This window comes from Falco biarmicus, chromosome 11 (genome assembly GCF_023638135.1).
Source record: "Falco biarmicus isolate bFalBia1 chromosome 11, bFalBia1.pri, whole genome shotgun sequence".
Taxonomy (NCBI): Eukaryota; Metazoa; Chordata; class Aves; order Falconiformes; family Falconidae; genus Falco; species Falco biarmicus.
In genome coordinates, this window is record NC_079298.1 from 17806491 (window position 1) to 17819502 (window position 13012).

General features: G+C 35.8%; 1 protein-coding gene across 16 annotated transcripts in view; it reads left to right on the forward strand.

Moving 5' to 3' along the window:
* ADGRL2 (adhesion G protein-coupled receptor L2) overlaps nucleotides 1-11115 on the forward strand; it is a 394007-nt gene extending 382892 nt beyond the window's left edge. For 6 of the 16 annotated variants that reach the window (XM_056355276.1, XM_056355277.1, XM_056355275.1 and 3 more), the window contains 4 exons: nucleotides 2104-2232; nucleotides 2656-2752; nucleotides 5608-5736; nucleotides 9054-11115. In XM_056355276.1, the coding sequence (XP_056211251.1) occupies nucleotides 2104-2232; nucleotides 2656-2752; nucleotides 5608-5736; nucleotides 9054-9808 (1110 nt within the window). In that variant the 3' untranslated portion in view covers nucleotides 9809-11115. Of the gene's footprint in view, nucleotides 1-2103; nucleotides 2233-2655; nucleotides 2753-5607; nucleotides 5737-5948; nucleotides 6031-8341; nucleotides 8395-9053 lie in introns of all 16 variants that reach the window. The other 10 variants (XM_056355283.1, XM_056355291.1, XM_056355285.1 and 7 more) reach the window with 6 other exon arrangements.
* The last annotated feature ends 1897 nt before the right edge of the window (nucleotides 11116-13012 follow it).

The window sequence follows — 13012 nt, forward strand, 5'->3', positions numbered from 1 at the left end:
TTATTTCTTTTTACAGCTGTGCATTGTTTTTCTATTAAGTGGAGTCAGCAAAAAGCAATATTAAAATACCAGTCAAGTGTGAAAAAGCATAACCTAGAGCAATAAGATTTATACCTGAAAGAATGTTAAAGCTGCCATTTAAGATTTTTAAGTTTTGATGCCTTTGACGGGATATCATCCTATTCTCTGTCTGCATAGCTAATGTAGTCTTTTTATTCTGTTATTACTGGTTGGTCACTAAATTGAACAGAGAAATAGAATTGTGAAAGTGAAAACTATTATGTTTCCAGTTCTGACAAGATGATAGTGCTGTTGCTTCCATCAGTTTCCAACAAGCTATAATTTAGAAATAATGACAGTGGAATGCACAGTACTGACAGATAATGTACATTCACTGCAATATAGGCATTAGGCAAAACCAGCCCTGGAGGGTGGTATTTGGGTAAAAATACAGTTTTGATTGCTATTGTCTCTGCTATGTAGTGGTTTAGAGCATTTAATATCCATTAGTGTTCAGGAATGTATTTTCTTAGGTGTTATACCATCTAGTGATGATATATATATAGATTTAAGTTCTTCAGACTACAGAGTTAAAGATTATAATTCTATGTCTGTGCATTTCTCTTTCCATTTTTTTATGTGTCTTTTGTGCTGATATGGATAGGGCTTCACTTAAAATATGAATATATACTTTTATAAAAAGATAAGTTATTGTCCCTAGCTTGAAATTAAGGCTTTTATGTTCTTCATATGTTCTTCAACCTTCCAGTTTATAGAAACGTCACATGTATATTCCATGAGTAAAATTCTTGTAATATTGGAAACAACGTATGACATGTAAATCTTGCATTTTCCCCTCTCCCCTTTTTACATGCACATAACTTACTTTCTATCTTGTATTTTCATAGGTCAAGCAGAATTTCCAGATTATCTAAAATCCCACTTTTCCCAGAAATGTAGGAGTCTCATTGATGTAGAAGTAGAAGAGACATTTAGAGTCCCATGTACTTGGGAAGATTTACGAATTTAGACCTACACATCTTCACGAATTTTATCCACTGTGTCCTTTTACTGATGCTGTCATGCTGCCAAGATGTGTATGCGCTCTCCTAGTACGCACTATAATAGCAGTCAGTGTGGCAGTCACTGAATACGAGAGAATTAACTGCTCTGTAAATTAATGTTGAATACTTTCATGACAAACGTTAACACAGAAATTGCAAAACTAATGTTTCCAGTAGGTCATTGGAAACAGGAGGTGAATAAATGCAGGCCAAATACTGGAATCATTCATCAGTTTTGTTGCTCTGTCAGACAAAAATGTCATATACATAGGTATATTCAGTTTTCTAGGTTCACCAAAGGCAGTAATTAGGATTTTATTTTTTGGTTCTAGAAGTGAAAGATGTTTCAGTTCCCAGCCTTACGATTCAAAATTTGACTCTGGAACACTGATGGTGCCTCTGCCGGCAGAGCTGGTGCTCTGCCTAGATTGGGGCAGCGGTGTTTGTGAGCTGTGTGCAATCCCAAAGCAGGTGTGACCATATGAACTGGCAGCTGTTTGAGTTACGCAGAGTAACTTTATATGAAAATGCCTTTATAGTCATTGCAGGTTTTCACACTTTCTTGGAGGGCTGACATAATGGGCAGTACCGAGTAGGGCAAAGGCTAGCTACCTCAGCCCTTCTTGCATGCTGGGATGGGAAGACAGGATTTATGTGGCTTCTTCACCAAAAGCTCATATAAAAGAGACCATTTTCAGCCAGCATTCAATTCAAATAAACTTAACTATATTAATCTACAACATGAAAACAAGATAAAAATAATCCCATAAATTGTTCAGTAACGGTAGTTCAGAAACATCTAAATGAAATGTGTATAACTTGGAAACAACTTGTTCAAAAATTCTGGATACCTGATAATGCTGCCACCAAGTAGGGGAAAGTACCTGATTTTGGTAACAGCCAACAATTAAACAAGCAAGAATTATCCGTTCGCTTGAAAAGTGTGTGAGTAGTTTTAATGCAGGACTCATGTGTTTTTGCCAGTGGAGAAATTTTAACACTATTTTTGTGTGCTAAGTAATCTTTTCTTCCCCCACAGGTACGTAAGGAATATGGCAAATGCTTCCGACATTCCTACTGCTGTGGTGGACTACCAACTGAGAGTCCCCACAGTTCAGTGAAGGCATCAACAACAAGAACTAGCGCTCGCTATTCCTCTGGCACACAGGTAAGAGAGATTTTGACAGCATCTTTTAATTAACCTTATTTATAAAAAGCCTACTGAGATATGTTCCAATCAAAGCACTAATTGTCTTCTCATTATTATCATTTAGATGGCAAGTACATACTTCTGCATAGTAGAATTGATTTCTTTTTAAACATTTCCTTTTACTTTGGTCTAATGCAAACACCTTACTTTTCTTGTAATTAGGGGCTGGTTTGTAGGAAGGTTTATACCATTATGCTTCATTTAAATGAAATTTAAAAAATTATTTAATAATAACAAAAGAAGGAGTTTCACTAAATGCTAAAAGAACAGCTTGCTTTAGGCCAGAATAAACACAAATATTCTACATAACTACAAAATGGTGCATTCTAAAAATCTTTTTGTAACTTACTATGCTTCCGTCTCGCTGCTTTATGTTAACAGAGTCGTATAAGGAGGATGTGGAATGACACTGTGAGAAAACAATCCGAATCGTCTTTTATCTCAGGTGACATCAACAGCACTTCAACACTTAATCAAGGTCAGTCACTGGGAACATTTCAGTTTTAGAAGCCTTAAATTTTATGCAGATTTTATATCATTTAATGCAGAAGAATTGAAAAGAATGTTTTGGAAAAAAAAAAATCTGGAAAAAACGTTCTCTAAAAGCAGAGTTTTAAAGTCATCCACCAGCACCTTTAAACTGTGTTCCCTCAACTGGCCCCCTGTTATAGAAGTTTAATTCCTCCATTCGTGGGAATGTATTTAAATAAGTCTCATCAATAATTTAACTTAAAAGCAAGATCACAATTTTAAATCTTTCCTAACCTTTATAGGTTAAATCTGAAACAGAAATATGAGTGCAGTAACATTTTAATGCATATTTGACTATGATTTTTAGGTGCAGAAATTTTCCCAGTGAAAACTAATTGATATCATTTCTATGCAAAAGATGTCTGTGAAGCATTTATCTTTTCTATTTCAAAGAGCATCGTGTCTGTCACATGGGATAGAATCCAGATTTTCAGGCACAAAGAAGCCAAAACTCAAAATTTCTCAGCTCAAATAGGCTTTGAAATTTGTAACCTCATTCTCATGTCCAGTTAGAAAACAAGGGTATTAACTAAGACAGAATGTCCCTTCCTTTCTCCCCTTCCCCCTGTGTCTTTTTGAGGTAGTTTGCGCTAGCAGAGGAGGGAAGACTGCTCTGTGCAAGCCAAGTTCAAAGCCTGTTCTTCCACCCACATCCCTAGAAGAACACGTAGCCCTGATCTCATTGCGACCAGCTCCTGCTTAACTCAGGAAGTTTCCAACGGAAAATTCCCCCGTCAGGGAGCTATAAAGCAGTCATCAACCACAACTAGCAAGTTTTCTTCCCTTGGGTTTTTTTGGGGTTTTTTTCAAGATTTGGTAGTAGGGACATGTACTTAATTTACATTCACTTTGAAAGTAAAAAGTGTGGTATTTTGCAAAAGAAAAAATTTCAGAAAGCATGATTCTATTTTTGCTATTTAGCTTATAGAAAGTGGGTAAGACCTGTGTGTCTCACTGCTCCCCTCCCCTAAATCTTGTATGTTCCTCTGACAAAGTCAAAATAAATAAACCCTTCTAAGTAGAAAATTTATATTTTTCATGCCCAAGAAAGAAGTACATTCCCTTCCAGTGTCTTACTAAAATCCTGTAAATACAGTAGATAAAAGTCTGGGATTTCACCCTAACTGGATGTCTCTGAATCCTGAGGTTTGCTCTAATCATGATGCACCCTCAGTTAATTCAGAGTTGAACAGAGGTCTTGGAAGTTTCTCCCTATTTCGGAGTTCTTGTCTCAAGCCACTGGCAATGTTCTGTCACTATTAGAAAAATTGATACAGTTTTTATTCAATTATAATATTGTAACTATCTCAGTGATCCATACATATAAGCTAGTTTAATAATTAATGGCAAGTGTCATTTTTCCTTAAAAGTCAAGCCTTTAATGGTGGCAAAAAATTTTGGATTGAAAATAATAATTCTCTTAACTGTAAATTACAAGTAATAATTCTAACCAAGATTAAACATAGTACACAAAAAAACCTCCCGAACCCCAAGCAGAATATATTTCAGTTAGTATTTCTAGTAATAAGTATATTACAACTGAAAAAAGCTACGATAAAACCTTTTTAGTTGTTCACAGATACAAACTTGCCAGTGAGATCAGCATAATCAGGCAATAATTCCCTGAATCTTAGAATTTTCTGCTCGTTTCTGCTACTAAGTATCTAGAGTAAAGTATCTAGTAAAAAGCATTAGTATTTGGAATATATACTGTCTCGTCCTTGCCAAATAAAAATATCCATACTATAAAAATGTAGCTGGCTCTTTGGCAGTGCTTGGGTCAGTAATACACTGATCCTGATATACTGCTGTGCAATGCAATAGAAAAGAAAGTGGAATTTTACTTTAATGAAATGTTTAAAGTAAGTTTTAAATCACAGCATTTTACGTGGTTTGGTTTTTGGTGGTGGTTTTTTGGGTTTTATTTTTGGTCATTATTCCAACACATTTTTCTTCTAGTAGCTAGAAATCAGAGATTAATTGACTTTTTAATAATTTCTCAAAATAGTCTGATTATTTTCCTAATTATTCCAAGAGTTGTTTAAATGATGTTGGAATAACTTGTAAAATGGGTTTTTAAAAAAAAAAATCTGTTCATGTAGTATTTTGCTTCATCTTAACTTTGTTTGTAAACTGATTGTTTAAAGAAAATTTGTCATTCAGGGAATTCTTTTTTAAAACCTGGCAGATAAATTTGCAGCATGAATGTCCCGGGAGAAAATGTGAATGCTCTGATTTCTTAGAGCAAATATTTTGCTTTCCCCTCAGCATGCATACTTTTGCATATACTAAGATATGCTTCTTGCAGTTTGTCATCCACTGTCTGTTTGAAAACAGCAATTCCCTTCCACTATCCGTGTGTTTTTAATAAAGCGAATAACAGCTCTGATCCTGTCATAAGAGATTTTTCAATACCTTTCAACTCAAGAAATTCAGTTCTCTGTATTCTGGACAGCAACGTTCCATATGATCATTTTTAAAGTTACAATAGCTTTATGTAGTACCTTGATCTCTACACATTTAATTGCTATTCTTGTGTAACAGTGATTGTGTATACATTAGTAAATGTCACTCTCACCAGATGTTTACTTTGGGGATTGGGACAGCACCTGTGAATGACTGGGATCTTAACTATTTTCCTGCTCCCATTTCAAATACATAGCTCAAATACATTCAGAAATTTTCAGCTGAATTACATTTGACAAGTCCTACATGATTCATGATGAATAAAAATATTCTTTATTGAAACTGTCAGCCTCAAATTAAAGAACTGACATTTTTTTTCTGTTTCTTTTGCTTTAGGAATGACTGGCAATTACCTACTAACAAACCCTCTTCTTCGACCACACGGCACTAACAACCCCTATAACACATTGCTCGCTGAAACAGTTGTATGTAATGCCCCTTCAGCTCCTGTGTTTAACTCACCAGGTGTGCTTATACTTCCTGAATAAAACCGCTTTTCTTGGCTTGCTCCAAATCCCTTCTTTTCCCTAGATAGAAACTCAAGTTGCAATACCCTGAATTTCTGTCAGTTCGAGAAATACAGTATTGCTGATGTCAGCTTGTAAAACTGCACTATATTATAGTAATGCCTTTGCCATAACAGTATTTACCAATAATTATCCATGTTTTTAACACAGGTGGCATAAATCTTAATATACTATTACAGGACTGACACCACATGGTCCGAGAGCCCATCTTCAAGATATTTATCACTTAGAGGTATCATGTCTATGCAATATAAGGTTGACTAAAGCTTGCTGAAAAAAACTGCTTATAGAACGGATTAGATACTAAAGCAGTGCAAGGCATCTTGACACCTTTGGATACGCCAGCGCAGAAAATTGTATCCAGCGTCAAACAGATCTAAACTATAGTATAGTGCAGCTTTATGGTAGATCATTTTCCTGTAGGAAAATCTTGAGATTAACATTTAGAACAGTTTAGTTCTGTAGGAATAAAGGGTGTCATCACTTACCTATGCAACATTTCGTTGTTGCATTATCTAGTTGCCTTTTTTAACTACGGTGCAATTCATCAGTAATATCTAGCAGTTACTGTTTGATGAGTCATAAGATCACTTTAGTATAACTGGAATGGTAAATCCTTGATAAAGAGATCATAAAACCTTGTTTCCAGTTTTTATTTCAAGTTTCCTTTTAACTGAACTGTAGTTTCTATTTTCATTCTCTTGTTTTCTTACTTTCCTTATGCTTTCCTCTAGCAACCTACAGAGAGACAAGTATGGGAGTAAAACTTAACTTTGCCTATCAAATGTAAATTTTTTCAGCATGATTTTTAATGGGCACAATTAAAACATAACTAGCGGTCATGAAGTAGACTCAGCGGGCAAGTGGTTCACAATTTGCAAATGAAATGTTTCCACATTCAAAAAGTACTTGCATATTGCTTTTTGGGAAACAACATGAGTCTGTAGCAAACCCTATTGGTAACAGAAGTTACGCAATGCTGAAATAATTTGCTGTTTAAAACCAAAGCAGTGTCAAGCAGAAATGCTTAACAATTTACTTACATTTTTAAATTCCCACAGTAATCTTGCTACAGGCTATGAAAAGATTTCAAATGAATTACCTGATCATGGGCAACAAAATTTACCTCGTCAAACCAATTTGAATATATTCTACCGTGCTTAACTCTGCAGTATATAATAGAAAACTCATTTTGGATTATCAGATATATTTTGGTATCTGTTTAGCAGACAAAAAGAGAATTAAAATTATAGAATTAAATCACTTTCACGAGGGAAATGAATGCCAGCATGTGGTCCATGTGTTGTCTACTTTTATAAATGCCATATGTTCTGCACAGCTAAATCCATTGCAAGAAAAATCTTGGAACATATATGAAATTGCAAAACTACAGAGTTGTTTAATCAAAGCTAAAGAGACCTTTCAAACAACCCTCATCACTGTTTAAATCAGTACACATGGAGAGGAGTTAACAATAACAAAAATACAAAATGATTTGCAAATTATTCAGAATTTATTTGGAAATTATTACTCTTATTTTTTAAAGTTGAAGACAAAAATCTTTTCATGAGAAAATGCAATTACTTTTTAATTGAAAACAATATTTCCAGAGAAGATTGAATTTTCTAGGATAAGCTGCAGCTTTAATTATGAAAAAAAAAACCAACCCACAAAATGGGAAAATGTATAATCTTTTTCCAAAGCAACTTTTTTCTCATACTCCTCCAAGCCTTGCATATAATGCAGCAGCCTCACAGTGGTCAGTCTCATTTCAGTAAAGTCACTCCATTCTTTCTTTACTTCAGACATATCTGTAGATAAAGTGATTTTCTAGGAATGCTCTAGCCATCTGACTTTCCATGGTTCAGACTGTTTAATTTCTTTCAGTCGTCTTTTTTTTTTCTTTCTTTCTTTTTCCTTTGCTTGGGAAGCACTGTGCTGTCATAGTTTACATGTCTTTGTGTCTATAGGAAAGCCTTTTCTTTATCCTGTTACCAGAAAAAAAAAAAAAAAAAAAAAAAGCCAAAACCAAAAGCATAAAGACTTTAATCATCATAAGATTTCATTTCCCCCCCCTCCCCCCAAACTTCTTTTCATGTTTCCAGCAGACTTACCCAATCTGTCATTCCTCCAGCAGCTATGAGATATCAGCCATGGCTGATTTCCTCTTCCCATTCCACAACTAGTATTTATTCTTTGGTTTAATTTCTGTGACCCATACGTACAGAAATTCCTAACATTTCTGCATTTGACTTCCATGCCCATAGTAACTGTGGGCCTTACTCTTAATTAACTATTCTGTTCATTCAGTGCTGTCACTGTGACTGATGCAGACTGCAGGCAAACTTTGACCTTTAGAAGCCTGGGGCCGTTGTTGGCAGACAGAATATTAGTGCAAAAAAAATTACATTAAGTGGGAAAAGAAAAGCTGTTATTGCTTAGTAATCTAATTTGCTGAACCCTTGCTCTGACTAAGTTGCTGAGAAGCTCAGTAATTCTTCATCATGTTACAATAAATCATTTTACTTTCTTTTATATATCAGCTACTCTTAGGCCAGATAGCCTGAGCAGACAGACATGATGTGAGTTGTCCAAAGTGAGTCATTCCACCGGCTGTCTATCGTGTTGTTGGATGGTGCTTGTGGGCCCTGGTCCCTGTAGTGTGAAAGATGGCTGTCCTTGTTTAACATAAATTCTTTGTATTTATCCATTTTTTTTCATTCTTTTCTTTACTTCATCTCAAAAAAAATAAAAAAGGAAAAAATGTTAGAAATGTTGTTAAAGTAGTTGCTTGCCAGTTATGTGGGTTTATGTTGTACATTTACCTTCAGTTATGTCTGTGATTTAATTCCTTTTTAGTGTCGTTTAGGACAAATTCTGTTAATTTTCTTTTCCTAAATCATGGTGGTGTACTTCAAAACATAGATGTTTCCAAATGAATTGCTTTGCATTACATATGCAAGGGCATGGAGTGAACGGTTCCTTGTGGAAGAGTCACAGGATTGACACTAAATTAAGAAATTAAAATGCTGTTATTCCCCACAGGAAATACACGTTATTTTAAAAATGCATCTTTCCTATAAGGTGTGCAACTGTTAGCATTTGGGAATGTTCAATAACCTAACTTTTCTCAAGTCTTACTTCCAAGTACAACTTTGTCCTGAACTACATTAAAGAATTTTGTTAAAAAAAAAAAAAAAAAAAGTGATAGAAATCACATCAGACAATAACCAGACCTGTCCTTTTCCATTTCAGGACATTCACTGAACAATGCCAGGGATACAAGTGCCATGGATACTCTACCGCTAAATGGTAATTTCAACAACAGCTACTCATTGCGCAACGGAGACTATAATGACAGTGTGCAAGTTGTAGACTGTGGACTAAGCCTGAATGATACTGCTTTTGAGAAAATGATCATTTCAGAATTAGTGCACAACAACCTGCGGGGCAGCAGCAAGAACCACAACCTGGAGCGCACGCTACCAGCCAAAGCTGTGATTGGCGGGAGCAGTAGCGAGGATGACGCCATCGTGGCAGATGCTTCGTCTTTGATGCACAGTGACACCCCCGGGCTGGAGCTCCACCACAAAGAGCTGGAGGCCCCACTCATTCCTCAGCGGACTCACTCCCTTCTATACCAGCCCCAGAAGAAAGTGAAGACCGAGGGAACTGACAGTTACGTCTCACAGCTGACAGCTGAGGCTGACGACCACCTCCAGTCCCCCAACAGAGACTCTCTTTACACGAGCATGCCCAATCTCAGAGACTCTCCGTATCCAGAGAGCAGCCCCGACGTTGAAGAAGATCTCTCTCCCTCCAGGAGGAGCGAAAATGAGGACATTTACTACAAGAGCATGCCAAACCTAGGAGCTGGCCATCAGCTTCAGATGTACTATCAAATCAGCAGGGGTAATAGCGACGGCTATATAATTCCCATTAATAAAGAAGGATGTATTCCAGAAGGGGATGTTAGAGAAGGACAAATGCAACTAGTGACAAGCCTTTAATAGTGTAGCAAAGAAATATTAAAGGCCACGTACAAGTATTAAAAAGACTTAATTGGCCCCATGCAGGCTCCCTCATATCTGCTTGAAGAGACAATTCTGTTGACCCTGTGGTTCTCCAGTAACAGGGATGACTGGACCTCGCAGTTCTGTGAATTTTTATAAAACAAAAACTTTGTATATACACAGAGTATACTAAAATGAATTATTTGTTACAAAGAAAAGAAATACCAACAAGGTATTTTAAGATATCTTCTGCTGCTGAATTTAACAAAATTGTGAAAAAAATAAACAAACACTTCCCAGCCATTTTACTGCAGCAGTTTGTGAACTAAATTTGTAAATATGGCTGCACCATTTTTTTTTCTAGGCCTACATTGTATTATATACAAGGCGTAGGCTCTAAAATCCTGTGGGACAAATTTACTGTACCTTACTATTCCTGACAAGACTTGCAAAAGCAGGAGAGATATTCTGCATCAGTTTGCAGTTCACTGCAAATCTTTTCCATTAGGGCAAAGATTGAATACATGTCTAACCACTAGCAATCAAGCCACAGGCCTTATTTCATATATTTCCTCAACTGTACAATGAACCGTTCTCATGAGAAAATGGCTAAAGAAATTATATTTTGTTCTATTGCTAGGGTCAAATAAATACCTTTGTGTCCAACTGAAAGATAATTGTCATTAAAAAATAATTTTAAAGGGTTTGAAGAAAATATTGTGAAAAGCTCTTGGTTGCACATATGTTATAAGCTGTTTTTCTTACACTCTGTTCATAGTACGGTAGTATGTTTAAAATGCAAGTTCTACCCATTTTCACTTACTTTTCACTGTAAACAGTGTTCTGCTTTGACAAGTTAGTTTTTATTCTTACATTTTGAATTTTTATTGCCAAAAAAAAAAATTTGGGGAGAAAATTGTTTTAGAAGCCAATTATGCCAAGCCTTGCACAAATTTGGTTTAGCTAACAAAGATTGTAACTCAATTCCCTGTTCATTCTTTAATCGGGGTTGGGTGGTAAAGGGGACACTGGACACTTCTCACAAGCTTTCTCGTGAATAAAAGGTGCCTGTCCTTTAAAAAAATAAATAAAACATAACTATTACTCTTCCATATTCCTTCTGCCTATATTTAGTAATTAATTTATTTTATGATAAAAATCTAATGAAATGTAAATTGTTTCAACAAAATTCTGCTTTTTTTCATCCCTTTGTGTAAACCTGTTAATAATGAGCCCATCACTAATATCCAGTGTAAAGTTTAACACCTGTTTGACAGTAAATAAATGTGAATTTTTTTTCCAAATAGGTAAAATGTGCATTATTATGTACGAAGCATAATTGGCATCAGCAGTCCTTCAACCCAGCTGCATCCTGCTTAGAATGGCTTCTTTACATTTCATGATTCAAGTGTCGAGAACACAGTAGAAGCTGTCTATATATCTCTAGAGAAGAGAGGTCATTTTACTATTTATTACTCTAGGCACAATTGAATAGGATCAAACTCATTAGGAAAATGTACTGTAATATCATATATTTACATAACTTTTAAGTAGGCATCTGTACCAAAATTAAAAATAAGGTGGTAAACACCACTATCATATTCTCGGCAACAGTAATTAGCAGTTAATTATTAGTAATGAAGATATATTGTTGCAGTGGGGAAAACATGAATAAGCAGCATTTGGATAACACTCTGAGTGGTATCTAAATAATTAATCCATCACGGCACTGTTTTGAGTTAGATAAATAAGCATGACTGTCCCTATTTTTATCAGGCCTGAGAACTGCAGAAGGCAGCTGATGCCCAAGATGTTATCTACAAATCAGTGGCAAAACTGGAAGTCTGAAGTCTTTGTTGTGTTGATTCCCAAGCCTCTTCTGTCCCTTTCAACCAGGGCCTCTCAAACCTAACACCAAGGACTTCATTTGTCACCACTTCCAAAATGGTGTTCTTCCAAATAACTCCAAAATTAATGCCCTGTCACCACAGAAGCCATGGTTTCACCTGTGGCCACTGTGACTGTTTGTATGGTAACGGCAAAAATTCATTTGAAAGCTGTATCATTTGTTACCTTCTAATGCATTGAAAGACCATTTGGATAATAAATCAATGCACTTTGAAAACACTGAAAAAGAAGAATATTTTGGGCAAGACTCCCTGCTGTTGAAACAATTCAAATTCTGTGGAAAAAAAAACAATAATAAAATCCAGGTTGAGATGGAACTGTGGGGTTCAGGTAACCTCAATGTATCTGTAATCAGGACTGTGACACTGTAGCAACTCTTCCTGAAGAAAAAGGCATCTTTCACCATGGACCCTACTGGGAGCTCTTGCCAGTATGTTCCTTAACACTTAAACAGTACTATGTTTGCAATAGAGTCACTGGAACATTTAAAATTTAATCAGAAACTGTTTACTTCTGTTTAGTAGAGATGCTTTAAAAATCTGAAGCCTCTACGAAATAAGAATTTGTTCTGATTCAGGGTATACAGCAGACTTTTTTTTGAGCAAAAAATATTCCCTTGGACTGTCTGGCAACTGAAAAGCATACTTGCTTCCTTTTACCTTAGGAAATCATGTCTTAGGGATTTAAAAAATGTGGTGCTCAAGTAATTACAGTACACATGACCTAATAACATCACCAACTTTCAGCAGAATCTTCAACCCTAGTTCAAGCAAATACTCCTTTGTGTCTAACTAAAGGTGGCAAAACTACATGCTGGAAAAAGGTTTGTAGCATTGTGATCTTAACTATATATTCAATTGCAAATGTAACAAGTACTCCTAAAACAAGAAAATGTAGCTGATGAACCTAAGATGAACCAGCTGAACCTAAGTATCATAAGGGAATTCTTTTGTTAGCTTCTTTGTAAAGTAGATGTTGCTTTTTAGTGAGCCTGCTTTTTTTAATGCTATGCTAGTGAGTGTCCTGTGTTTAGCTAGCAGCCAATACCTTGCCAAATTTCTGTTGGTGTAACTTCTCAGTGTAGTAGGTTACAGTATAATTATATAGCTGACAGCTTATTGTAATTTCTTTATGTTCTCTTCTCACGTTCCTGCCATCTTGTCTTGGGATCAGAAGGACAGAAGAATTCAGAGGAAGAGTTCGAGAATAGCAAAATAATGACAGAAGAATTAATGGAAACAAGTGTTTCTTCAGGGTCATCAGTTAACCAGTTCCTATGATGGTGCCAAGGAT